At 42.8% G+C, this 14,148-nt stretch overlaps 1 protein-coding gene across 1 annotated transcript; it reads right to left on the minus strand.

The window, feature by feature from the left end:
- Positions 1-12,677: 12,677 nt before the first annotated feature.
- LOC125555685 lies at positions 12,678-13,571 on the minus strand. The gene is made up of 3 exons (XM_048718553.1): positions 13,401-13,571; positions 13,107-13,316; positions 12,678-13,017 (listed from the first exon to the last, which is right to left on the minus strand). The coding sequence occupies exons 1-3, from the start codon at positions 13,569-13,571 to the stop codon at positions 12,829-12,831; spliced, it is 570 nt and encodes a 189-aa protein (XP_048574510.1). The 3' UTR covers positions 12,678-12,828.
- Positions 13,572-14,148: the final 577 nt, after the last annotated feature.

Raw genomic sequence — 14,148 nt, forward strand, 5'->3', positions numbered from 1 at the left:
AAAACAAGCATATAATATATATATATAAAAAAAGGAACAGGGGAGGGGCGGCGCCGGCCGGACCAAGGGAGGGGCAGGGGTGCGGCGTCGGCGGCGAGGACGGCGACGGGGCAGGGGGCGCGCGTTCGGCGGCGAGGAATGGGGCGGGGCAGGGCGACGGCGATGACGGGGGCGCGCGGGCCGGGGCGCGCGACGCGCGTCGGGGCAGGGCGGCGATGGCGGCACGACGTCGGGCGAGGGCACGGGCGACGGCGAGCGGGCGGCGACGGCGACCTCGGGCAGCTAGGGGAGGCGACGGCGACGTCGGGGCAGGGGCCGGCGTCGAGGAGCAGCGCAGCAGCCTGGCGGCGTTGGAGAGAAGAATGGCGGGTGGGGGAAATTTCTTAAGTGTTTGGTTATATAGAAAAGGCTTTGGTCCCGGTTCGTGGCTTCAACCGGGACCAATGCCCCCCTTTGGTCCCGGTTGGTGCCACGAACCGTGACCAATGCCCCCTTTAGTCCCGGTTGGTGCCACCAACCGGGACCAATGGCCTTGTGCTGCCCCGCGCCCAAAAGTTTAGTCCCACATCGCTAGCTGAAGGGCGCCGGCACTGTTATAAGCGCTGGTGTGCCTCCCCATTCGAGCTCCTCTCTAATGCAGGCTTTCGGGCCTAAACTTGCTACTGCCTGTGGGCCTATTGGGCCTTCTGCGGGCCTGAATCCTGGCCCATGTAGGGTTTCTAGTCGTATTCAGGCCGTGGAGGCCCAGTAGGGCATTTTTTTGGTTTTTTCTTTTTTATTTCTACATTTTTTTGGTTTTTTATTTTTTTATTTCTACTTAAAACTAAATACTTACAGTTTTTTAGTGATTTCTTTTTGCTTTTAGGTCACAAAAATTATAAACTTTCTGTTAGTGCCATTAGTTTTAAATTTTGAATAGTTTAAATTTGAATTTTTAAAAATTTGTGTGAATCACTAGTTTATGAATAACTTTACTATAAAAATAGAATTTTTTTCTATTTATTTTTTATTTATACTTACAACTAAATACTTATAGTTTTTTAGTGATTTCTTTTTGATTTTAGGTCACAAAAATTATAAACTTTCTGTTAGTGCCATTAGTTTTAAAATTTTGAATAGTTTAAATTTTTTTTTAAAATTTGTGTGAATCACTAGTTTATGAATAACTTTACTATAAAAATAGAATTTTTTTATTTTTTAATTCTTTATGCTTTTAGTTTAAAAAATTATAAACTTTCTGTTTTTTAATCTTTGTTTTCTTTGTTGCTTTATTTATTTTATTTTGTGATTAACTTTACTATAAAAATAGTTTTTTTCCTTTTTTTGATTTGTTTTTTGCATTATTTATTTTCTTTTGTTTTTTGCTTTAATTTTTAATTCTGTTTGCTTTTAGGTTAGCAAAATTATAAACTTTCAGTTAGTGCCATTAGTTTTAGAAAAATTATAAACTTTCTGTTAGTGCCATTAGTTTTCAAATTTGAAAACACTTTTTTAGTTTTTTTGTTTTCTTTGTTGCTTTATTTATTTTATTTTGTGATTAACTTTACTATAAAAATAGTTTTTTCCTTATTTTGATTTGTTTTTTGCATTATTTATTTTCTTTTGTTTTTGCTTTAATTTTTAATTCTGTTTGCTTTTAGGTTAGCAAAATTATAAACTTTCTGTTAGTGCCATTAGTTTTCAAATTTGAAAACACTTTTTTAGTTTTTTTGTTTTCTTTGTTGCTTTATTTATTTTATTTTGTGATTAACTTTACTATAAAAATAGTTTTTTCCTGTTTTTTTGATTTGTTTTTTGCATTATTTATTTTCTTTTGTTTTTTGCTTTAATTTTTAATTCTGTTTGCTTTTAGGTTAGCAAAATTATAAACTTTCTGTTAGTGCCATTAGTTTTAGAAAAATTAATAAACTTTCTGTTTAGTGCCATTAGTTTTAAATTTGAAAACACTTTTTTAGTTATTTTGTTTTCTTTGTTGCTTTATTTATTTTATTTTGGTGATTAACTTTACTATAAAATAGTTTTTTCCTGTTTTTTTATTTGTTTTTTTGCAATATTTATTCTTTTGTTTTTGCTTTTAATTTTTAATTCTGTTTGCTTTTAGGTTAGCACAAAATTAAAACTTTCTGTTAGTGCCATTAGTTTTAGAAAAGTTATAAACTTTTTGTTAGTGCCAATAGTTTTCAAATTTGAAAACACTTTTTGTGATTAACTTACTAAAAAAATGAGAATATATGCGCTTATAGAGAAAACTTGATGCACTTCGTGTACAAAATGGACAATCACTTTCAAATGAACTCTGAAAAAGTTGAAAGTTGGGATGGTATCATAATTTCACCCACATAGCATGTGCATGTACAAAACGGACAATGGTAGCATGTTCGTGTGTTACAAAGTTGGCATGGTATCATCATAATAGTTGCGGGAGAAAGTCTTCACTTTTTCTTCGCTTGTGTCATTTGCTTATTGCGCCGTAACCATGGATAATCTTCATCGTTTATCAGGATGCTTGGGTCAGCCTTGACATTGAAGGGAGGAATTTCATGAAACTTTTCATAATCTTCAGACATGTCTGTCTTGCCGTCCACTCCCAGGATGTCCCTTTTTCCTGAAAGAACTATGTGGCGCTTTGGCTCATCGTATGATGTATTCGCTTCCTTATCTTTTCTTTTTCTCGGTTTGGTAGACATGTCCTTCACATAGATAACCTGTGCCACATCATTGCTAGGACGAACGGTTCGTCAGTGTACCCAAGATTTTTCAGATCCACTGTTGTCATTCCGTACTGTGGGTCTACCTGTACCCCGCCGCCTGACAGATTGACCCATTTGCACTTAAACAAAGGGACCTTAAAATCAGGTCCGTAGTCAAGTTCCCATATGTCCACTATGTAACCATAATATGATGTCCCTTTCCGCTCTCGGTTGCTGCATCAAAGCGGACACCGCTATTTTGGTTGGTGCTCTTTTGATCTTGGGCGATCGTGTAAAATGTATTCCCATTTATCTCGTATCCTTTGTAAGTCAATACAGTCAAAGATGGTCCCCTGGACAACAAGTACAACTCATCACAAACAGTGTTGTCACCTCTGAGACGTGTTTCCAACCAACTGCTGAAAGTCCTGATGTGTTCACATGTAATCCAGTCGTCGCACTGCTCCGGGTGTTTGGAGCGCAGACTGTTCTTGTGTTCATCGACATACGGGGTCACCAAGGTAGAGTTCTGTAGAACTGTGTAGTGTGCTTGAGACCAAGAATATCCGTCCCTGCATATTATTGAGTCTCTTCCAAGAGTGCCTTTTCCAGTCAGTCTCCCCTCATACCGCGATTTAGGGAGACCTATCTTGTTAAGGCCAGGAATGAAGTCAACACAAAACCCGATAACATCCTCTGTTTGATGGCCCATGGAAATGCTTCCTTCTGGCCTAGCGCGGTTACGGACATATTTCTTTAGGACTCCCATGAACCTCTCAAAGGGGAACATATTGTGTAGAAATACGGGCCCCAGAATGACAATCTCGTCGACTAGATGAACTAGGACGTGCGTCATGATATTAAAGAAGGATGGTGGAAACACCAGCTCGAAACTGGCAAGACATTGCGCCACATCACTCCTTAGCCTTGGTACGATTTCTGGATCGATCACCTTCTGAGAGATTGCATTGAGGAATGCACATAGCTTCACAATGGCTAATCGGACGTTTTCCGGTAGAAGCCCCCTCAAATCAACCGGAAGCAGTTGCGTCATAATCACGTGGCAGTCATGAGACTTTAGGTTCTGAAACTTTTTCTCTGGCATATTTATTATTCCCTTTATATTCGACGAGAAGCCAGTCGTGACCTTCATACTGAGCAGGCATTCAAAGAAGATTTCTTTCTCTTCTTTCGTAAGAGCGTAGCTGGCAGGACCTTTATACTGCTTCGGAGGCATGCCGTCTTTTTCGTGCAAACGTTGCAGGTCCTCCCGTGCCTCAGGTGTATCTTTTGTCTTCCCATACACGCCCAAGAAGCCTAGCAGGTTCACGCAAAGGTTCTTCGTCACGTGCATCACGTCGATTGAGGAGCGGACCTCTAGGTCTTTCCAGTAGGGTAGGTCCCAAAATATAGATTTCTTCTTCCACATGGGTGCGTGTCCCTCAGCGTCATTCGGAACAGCTAGTCCACCGGGACCCTTTCCAAAGATTACGTAGTGTAAATCATTGACCATAGCAAGCACGTGATCACCGGTGCGCATGGCGGGCTTCTTCCGGTGATCTGCCTCGCCTTTGAAATGCTTGCCTTTCTTTCGACATTGATGGTTGGTCGGAAGAAATCGACGATGGCCCAGGTACACATTCTTCCTGCATTTGTCCAGGTATATACTTTCAGTGTCATCTAAACAGTGCGTGCATGCGTGGTATCCTTTGTTTGTCTGTCCTGAAAGGTTACTGAGAGCGGGCCAATCTCCTCTTGATCTTCACCAGACCCCCGTTGAGATCACCTGATTAGCAAGTTGTCATCGTACTCTTTCTTCGCCGTCTTTCCATCATAACCTATTTCTCCGTGCTCCAAACATTATAGTGTGGCATGAAACCCTTGTAAAGCAGGTGGGATTGAAGGATTTTCCAGTTAGAGTAAGACCTCGTATTCCACATTCAGTGCATGGACAACACATAAAACCATTCTGCTTGTTTGCCTCAGCCGCATCGAGAAACTCATGCACGCCCTTAATGTACCTCGCGGGTGTGTCTGTCACCGTACATCCATTGCCGGTTCATCTGCGTGCATTATATATAATTAAGTGTCCAAATTAATAGAAGTTCATCATCACATTAAAACCAAAGTGCATACATAGTTCTCATCTAACAACATATAGCTCTCCAGAGCATCTAATTAATTAAACCATACATTGAAACTATGTAAAACATTTCAATGCGAAAACAAATGCGATCATAATCGCAACCAAGGTAACAATTGATCCAACGGCATAATGATACCAAGCCTCGGTATGAATGGCATATTTTCTAATCTTTCTAATCTTCAAGCGCATTGCATCCATCTTGATCTTGTGATCATCGACGACATCCGCAACATGCAACTCCAATATCATCTTCTCCTCCTCAATTTTTTTTATTTTTTCCTTCAACAAATTTGTTTTCTTCTTCAACTAAATTTAACCTCTCGACAATAGGGTCGGTTGGCATTTCCGATTCACATACATCCTAGATAAATAAAATCTATGTCACGTTGGTCGGCATAATTTTCATAAACAATAAATGAACCAATAGTTATAAAGATAATATACATACCAAATCCGAATCATAGACAGGACGAGGGCCGACGGGGGAGGCGGATACCAAAACCATCGCACTATATAAGATGCAATAATAAATGTAAGAAAATGATACAAGTAATCTATCTAAACATACAAGTAAGAATATTTTTCCTTTCAGAAAGAAAGATAAGAACAAGAGGCTCACCACGGTGGTGTCGGTGATGAGATCGGCGCGGGTGATCGACGGCGGTGAAAACGGGGACGGGGCGTGACGGACCGCTAAATCTAGACAAATCTCGAGGAAAATGGAGTTTGGAGGTCGAGCTTCGAGAGGAGAAAGCTTAAGTAGTGTGGCTCGGGCATTCCATCGAACACCTCATGTGCATAGGAGGTGAGCTAGAGCACCACAAAGCCCTCTCCCCCTCGGCCAGAAAAAACAGAGCACTGTGCTCTGCTCTTGCGCGAGGGGATATATATAGGCACCTCATTGGTCCCGGTTGATGACTTGAACCGGGACTAAAGGGAAGCCTTTGGTCCGCCTTTAGTCCCGGTTCAAGTCATCAACCGGGACCAATGGTGGTGGGCCAGGAGCGAGGCCCATTGGTCCCGGTTCGTCCCACCAACCGGGACCAAAAGGTCCAGACGAACCGGGACCAATGGCCCACGTGGCCCGGCCGGCCCCCTGGGCTCACGAACCGGGACCAATGCCCACATTGGTCCCGGTTCTAGACTGAACCGGGACTAATGGGCTGAGCCGGCCTGGACCATAGCCCTGTTTTCTACTAGTGGAAGTATAGTTTCATTGCATGTGGCCTAACAGTGGACATATTCTTCGTATTGGTTTCAAATTAGTCACTGCCAATATTCTTATTTTATTTATTTAATGAATGATTGGTCTATATTCTCTGCACTATTAATAATGCACGTGACCATGTAGAGGCTGTGCCATTTTCGATTACTACTCTAGTGTACAGAATGTCACTTTGGTAGACAACCTCTAGTGAGCCCTATGAATGTACATTACACACGTGCAAATTCTGATGATGGTATAAGTTTTTTTTTTTACATAGATAACCCTCTGAGCTACACAAGAATGACAAGATCTGTGATTTTGAAAAGATAAACAGTACGTGTATTATTCTCTATTTAGAAATCATCATTGTGTTATTTTTATATAGCTCACGTGTTTAGTTATTCATATCACCAAATTTAACACAGGTGTAGTATACATCCATATGTTCATATAGAATTACTTTTGGAATTTTCTGAAACTTTAAATCTTATTTTTGAAATTAATTAAAATAAAGTCCTTCAATACACCCGTGCTTTAAAAATCCACTCTCGATTCATATTTTCAACATGTATGGCTACTAATCGTGCCCGACTTGGATTAGTGCTACTCCAGTGTACAAGTGGTGAGACCAAGACCGCGAGTGACAGCACGTGAACGACTTGGCTTGTTTTTTTTTTCTATTGCTCATTACTGCTACTCCAGTGTGCATGTCTAACTAGGCTGTGTCGTGTTCGATTACTAAGACATGCATGCGAGTGTGACGTCCTTGTCTCCTGTATCGACTTCACGGCCAACAACGCCGCCGCAAAGAAGAAGGTCGCGGAAGAGGCCGAAGCTGCTGCGGTCTTAGCCTGACCTATTGGAGGATATGATTTGTTCATCCACTACTCGTTCGTTCATGTGCTAGTCGTATATGTTATGTTTATAGATGTTTCGGTTCTATGTTATATACATCCACACTTGTTTACGTATCAGTAAGGAGTTACATACCGTGAATGCCATGTTTATTATCTGCTTGTGGATTAGATTAATGAAACATGTGATAATATATCACACCTTGCGGATGAAGGGAGTAAATAAGAGAGTTTGTAGTGAGTGGGAAGATGCTTTCAGCGCACAGTTGAGTTGTAGGTGGATAACGATCTAGTCAATGGCACTATACTTTGAAATTTTATTAGTATTGTTAACTGGGCACAATTTTCTACCCTACTAGACTTACACGCATGCATGCTAGTACTGTTTTATGGACTAAGAGTAGCCACAAGTCAGTTTCACTGCATGTGGCATTGCTTGACATAACTTTCTAAATTTCGTAATTAAACAAAAGAAAGGTCGTACTTGTAGTGATTGAGAAGATGCTTTCAGTGTGTAGCTAGGCTACTATTGGAGAAAGCAATCTGGTCATCACGAGCTAGGAAACTTTCAAGTTTAAGCTTAGACTGACATGCATGGCTGCTAATCATGCCTGACTGACGTGGATTACTGCTAGTCCAATGTACAAGTGGTGACACCAAGACCGCGAGTGACAGCAGGTGAACGACTTGTGTGCATGTCTAACCGGGCTGCGTCGTTTTCGATTACTAACACAATGAGATTAGGTCCAAGTCTTACACTAGACTGACGTCCTTGTCTCGGATGTATCAGTTGCCAATCCACTTCGGTCAATCGGGGAAGGTAGCCAGGCAAAAATATTGATACTTATCTTTGTGGAAGCAGTCCATGTTCGCGGAACTGTCTCTGTCCCGCACATACAGAGCAATCGAATTTTCGTAAAGGCGTTTCGGTGCCCGGGTGCATCTGCACCCGGTCAAAAAACAATTCGTAAAAAATTCAGAAAACTTCAAAAAATTTCAAAAAAATTTAGGGTGGTAGACAATTTGATGCGTGAGGTACGCTCCAATTTTTAAAACATTTGGACTTCTGTGCAGCTCTCAGAAAAAAAGACAAATCAGACCAGAACAGTATATGAACAGTACACATTTTTACAGACTTCCGATTTGTCTTTTTTGCTGAGAGTTGCACAGAAGTCCAAATGTTTTGAAAATTGGAGCGTACCTCACGCATCAAATTATCTACCACCTAATTTTTTTTAGAATTATTTCAATTTTTCTAGTATTTATTTTGATTTTTTTCATGAGCGCAGGTGCAGATGAGCTCGGGCCCAGATTCGAATTTTCGTAAAGATGAAGATCGGTGAAATCAATGTTTTATTGCTTGAGCTTCGTGAGCATATATATAGAAGTACATGGTCATTTTGGAGTATAAAGCAAGGTAGAATAAATCATACGCTATCCTACGATTTTCTAAATAACCGTGATACTCAACATATGCGTCGCCCCTTCAGGACGAAGCGCCGTGGCCCGCGGTCCACTCCGCTGTCATCACGCGTCGACTTCCCGTGGTATGCGCCGCGCCGCCTCCCTCGGTGCTGAAACACCATCGACCGTGCCGGTCTTCGTCACGTTGTTGGGTTCTCCTCGCCTATTTCGAGCACCGCTGCCGCGCTCCTAACCTAGCCGCCGCCGCCGCTCTAGTTCCTCGGCGCCGCTGCCGCTCGCTAACCCGAGCTGCACCGCCAGTCCATCCCCTTCGTCTACATACCGCTCTAATATCATGTTAGAAAGGATAGGGATGGAGATTGGTGGAATCGATGTTTTATTGCTTGAGCCTCGTGGGAATATATATAGGAGTACATGGTTTTCTTGGAGTACAAAGCAAGGTAGAATAAATCCTACGCTATTCTACGTTTTCTAAATAACCGTGATACTCAACAGGCTTTAATGTAGTTATGTTGTGTCCAGCTTCCCCATTTAATCAACAACTAGTGATCATATAATTAGTATTGAATTGACTATATTAGCTACCTACCCACTACAAAATATGAAGGATTTATGGTGACTTTTTCAAAAAAAGTCATAGATTGGCCTATATCCGTGATGGTTACAAAAAAAATGAGAAATCAAAAATGGGCTCACAATACATATTAGTATTCTTAGTAGGTAGTTTTAGTATGTTTTTGACGAACCCCGACGAGATTGAAGTAAACAAATGCCCCGTGACCCACTTGTACATTTCTGCAGGACTTCAGGGAAGACAAACGGGGAAAAGAGGTGGATGTACTTGAGCACTTCCTTTCGTTGGACCTCTCCTTTTTATTGAAGTTTCACAACTAAGCATGCATATTGGCCACTAGGGTCGTACTTGTTTACTTCCATCCTGGGAGGTATTTGTGAAAACATTTTGTTTTATCTATGAAATGTGTGATCGATGAACATTCGTATAATGCAATGCAATTGTTCTGCAAGAAATGTGTTTGGTTTGTCCTTCAATGTGTCCAATTTTTCTGAAAGTGTAAGCTATAGAGAAACAAGGTGCTTGTATAGAAAAAGGGTTAACAGTGAGGGCCAACAAAGCAAACCCATAACATGTAGAGTTACCACTTACGAGTAAACAGATCAGTACCCATCGATGATAAATTTATCACTGACGGGTGCCCAATCAGTGCCCACCAGTGATAAGAACTATAACGATTGAAGATTCCCTAATGACGGGCTGGAAATCTATTAGTGGTAAGGGTTTTGGTCCTGACCAAACTGATGTTTCATATAGTATTGTTAAGCACTGGAGATAACCATTTCTTGATGGGGTGGTATATTTGTGGAGCATGACCCTATCCAACTGGATTCAAATCTGAATGCTCATATTTACACACTAGTTCAATAGGAATAATTTGGTGAGTTCCACATATTTTCCCCCTTGTCTCCATCATTTTAGCCTGTGATGATCAATGCGCTTGTGTGAGCGTCTGGTGTTTCTTGTAATGGAAAAAATGAAGCACCAGTAGCAGATTTTTCTATTGCATAGCTCAGCTACCACATTAATAGCAAATCTTTAACGAATCAGGATGGAACCGGTGACAGATAATGGATATCCATAGCCTGATATTTTCAGGGATAGAAATATCAAAACCATTAGTGAAATATTAAATGAATTATAAATTGATATTTTGCATTTTCTTAAATATGAATAGGACCATGTTACTTTAATTTTTTTCTTCGATTCAAATACAATCCAAGTATCGAAGGAGTTGATTTATTCGTCCTCTATAACGTCGCAAACTGACATAGATTCACTGAACTAGATATGTGTCATACAACTTCTAATCAACAAAAATAATGTGATGACATTAAATTTTGCATTCAAAAAATTCCTATTTTGCAACCTCTTGCTAACATGATTTATGTTTTCTTAATTAGTTTTTCATTGAAGCAGAAGTAAATTATATTTGCATTTGCATTCATATTTGAGCACATCCTAGTACTATTTGTATATGTTTACGAAAATAAAATTCTTTATATTTGATCTGGTTTGCTATAAACCCATTAGTGACTGCAGTAGCTAACTGGACCATGAAATATTCCTCAATGACTAATACATCAAAATACACTAGTTGAATACTCCTGCATTACCACAGGAAAGATTCAATCATACAAGAAAAAACTCCAATCATGTTGCACACCAGCCTCCATAAGAAATGATTACCACAAAAACTTTTTTTGAGTTAGAAGAAACAAGGCTAACAAATTTAGGAACTACAAGAAAATCATATGATATATTTGCAAACCCTATAACAAGATGTGTCGTAAAAGTCTTGGAGAGAATTATTTTGAAAACCCTTAGGGATCTATCCGTTAATAAGAAAATAAGAGTTTCCAAGTCAACTAACGGAAAACTAGACGAAAACCGTCGCAACCCGTTGACCAAGCACAAACAAGATAGATCACACACAATACTTCGAACAAAACATCGTCAATATTGCTCATTGGCGTAGACATCGTCACTTCTCCTCGCGGAAGTGATCATAACATTGCCAATAAGGAGTGTTGGCCAAACCTACACCGCAAAGGCAGTGAGAAGCCACACAAAGATCCACGCCAAGCAATCAACCTGTGTTGGCAACTAAGAGGCTCCGCTGCTGATGGTGAGCTATGAAGGAAAACTATGCAAGGCTAGCGAGACAGAAGATAACCGGACATACCACATGTCACCCATCATCATCACGATCTGGAACTGGCCGATTCAACTCCGCCTTCACAACAACAAAACACCCAAGACAATCCTACAGACTAGCCTCAGAGTTGACTACCACAATCATTACTGAACCCCAAACTTTCTTAGCCCCGTCATCATTGCTACAGAGTAACCGACAACACCACCACCATCATCCACAGGTCATAGCTTTGATCACCACAACGCCCCCACCATAAATCGTCACACATCCACTCGCCCCACAACCGGTGACAACTCCAAAAATGACGCCACCAAGGAGGATCATGAGATAGAAACAACATCATTGTCCAATCTTGAGGAGATATGAGGCTTCCCTTGTAGTTTTGTAGGAGGAAGTGTGAGCACCACGCATCAATGATGTTTTCAAGTAGGAAGCAGAGCCCGAGAGCGCCGCCTGCCCTGGCTAACAACATAAACAAAGTTTCACCCTGTGTTGCCTCACATCCCGTCCACCCGTGCCACACGACTGGTGGACCACCAAATAGGGAACGTATCTGGTGCACCCCCACTTGTAGTGCTACCATGCACCGGATGCGATAGAACATTTAAATAATCTGGAAAAAAATCTAGCACATTGACACAACATCAACGTGTATTGTCGCAAAAATTCGTTTCAAAATTTGACATCAGCGTGATAATGTGCCAAATATAAAGCCCAGTTTATGTTATGTATTATTCAGTGTTGAATTTGTCAATTTTTTTCGAGCTACAGTTTGAATTTTGATCTGAAATTTTGTGACAACCTACATTGAAGTTGTGTGAATGTGCTAAAAAAATCCTAATTTTTTTACATTTTAAATGTGCAACGTGAGTTCGGTGCACCGATAGCACCACAAGCCACTACCGGAATCGCACCCTATGCCGACGGCCAGGGCCGTTGGCATAGCCCTGAATGGCCATCGGGACAGGCCTATGCCGACGGCCCCCGTCGGCAACATATCCGTCGGCGTAGCCAGGAATGCCGTCGGCATAGAAAGGCCGTCGGCATATGCCCTATCCCGACGGTGTCCGTACATCTATGCCGACGGCCCCGGCCGTCGGCAACGTTATCGCCTAACGGCGGCCGCCGTCAAGACCAACGCTTGCTCGCCACGTGGCAGGTCTATGCCGACGGTCTGGCCGTCGGCATAGTTTCAACCTAAGCCGACGGCTAGGCCGTCGGCATAGACGTGCCACATGGCGAGCAGGCATCACCCCTGGGGCGGGTCTATGCCGACGGCCTAGCTGACGGCTTAGGTTGAAACTATGCCGACGGCCAGACCGTCGGCATAGACCTGCCACGTGGCAGCCACTGGGAGCTCCTGGAGCAGGCCTATGTCGACGGCTTAGCCGTCGGCTTAGTTTGAAACTATGTCGACGGCTAGGCCGTCGGCATAGACCTGCCACGTGGCAGCCACTGGGAGCTCACGGCAGCTCTATGCCGACGGCCTTGCCGTCGGCATAGTTTCTGTCTGTTTTTTTTTCTTTTTTCTGTTTTGTTTCAGCTCAATTCATTTGAATATATACAGCACACAACAAATATATGCATCACATAACAGCTGACCCAGCAGCATCACACAACAAATTCATCATCACACATCATAAGAAGCATCGCAAAGCATAAACATATAAGTATCATCACCACCAAGCATAAGAATCTCACAAACAACAATAAGAAACATCACAAGCATATAAGTATCATCACCACCAAGACCGTCACAATGTGACCCAAAGGCTTAAGCGCCAGGACGTCGAGCACCACGGAGGTCGTCACCGCCAAGACCGCCGAAGCCCAGGTCGTCACTGCTAGCGGCAGCGCTACCGCCAAGACCGCCTCCTCCTCCGCCTCCGTGGATCGGAGTGGTCGGGCTCCGTGTCTCCGGAGTGCTGCGAAGACCACTGCCAACGGTAGATCCACCTGTTCCCTGCATGTTGAAAAGACATATGCACGGGATCTATGACTGTGTTGAAAGGCATGACATGCTTTGGGTGAATAGATTGGGGATGAACTAACCGGCGAGGGGCCAGCGTTCTGTGCCACAAACTCCTCAAAGCTCATCAGCACTGGTTGTGCTGGAGGGCATTGTGCTGTAGGGAACTGAGGACACCTGCCGGCCGCCATATCCTGAAAAGCCTGCTGCATCTGGCTATCCCTCTGCACTTGGTGTTCATAAAGCCTCTGATGCCACGCCATGGTCTCCTGGCGTGTGTACTCCATGTAGGCCTACGGTATGACATGATGGAACTCATAAAACTACTAAATGCGAAAAATGAAGTGAGAAATGAAGATAAGAGGGAAAATACTTACAGATTGTTGCTCCTGAAAGAGGGACTGTGTACTAGTCACTGGCTGGCTCGTGCGCTGGCTCAGGCTCGGGTCGATCCGACGAAGCTGTGTGTAGGAGATACTAGGAGTGATCACAGCATCGAGAACCGCGTCCCGACCGTGCTCCTTGGGCCCCATCCTCACTACCGCCATGTCATCCAGAGGCGCCGCAATGGGGTCAGGTGTGTCAGGATGTAACTCCAGATACGCTTCGGAGTAGGCCTTCTTCCTCCCTGCGGTCTTCTTGCCGTAGTACTTGGGCTCGCCAGGCTTGGGGTCCTTCCGCATATGGGCAATCTCCCACGCCTGCATGTGTGAGAGCGGCCGCTTCAGTTTCTCCTCCTGCACCACCAAACAGAGGTTAGTCATACATAAGAAAGTGATGGTAAATAGAAGAAGAAGAATGTTTAATGGGGTTAGTCATACATTAACTGCCTTGTGGAGATAGTGGTTTCGGTTTCCCTGAGCATGTACTCCCTCCGTCCCTCGGTTAGCCTTATTTTTGGTTCTCATAGCCGCCCAGGCTCCAGCCTCATCACACCAAAGATCCACCAATGCCGCCCAGGACTCGTCTTTTCCATAACACCAATTTGGACACACCTACATAATAAAAGCATAATGGCATGTAGGTGTGTCCAAATTGGTGTTATGGAAGCATAAAGCATAAAGCATAATGTACCACAAGGTAATGAAAGCATAATGAAAAATCTTTTATACTTACCGCCAAGAA

Source organism: Triticum urartu, chromosome 5 (assembly GCF_003073215.2).
Source record: "Triticum urartu cultivar G1812 chromosome 5, Tu2.1, whole genome shotgun sequence".
NCBI lineage: Eukaryota > Viridiplantae > Streptophyta > Magnoliopsida > Poales > Poaceae > Triticum > Triticum urartu.

What these genes read in the sequence shown, in the direction of transcription:
- LOC125555685 (XM_048718553.1), bottom strand. Translation starts at nt 13,571, where the DNA reads ATGGCGGTAGTGAGGATGGGGCCCAAGGAGCACGGTCGGGACGCGGTT. An exon ending in TCTTTCAGGAGCAACAATCT is followed by an intron (nt 13,317 to 13,400) that starts GTAAGTATTTTC and finishes GTCATACCGTAG; the next exon opens with GCCTACATGGAGTACACACG. An exon ending in AGAACGCTGGCCCCTCGCCG is followed by an intron (nt 13,018 to 13,106) that starts GTTAGTTCATCC and finishes TTCAACATGCAG; the next exon opens with GGAACAGGTGGATCTACCGT.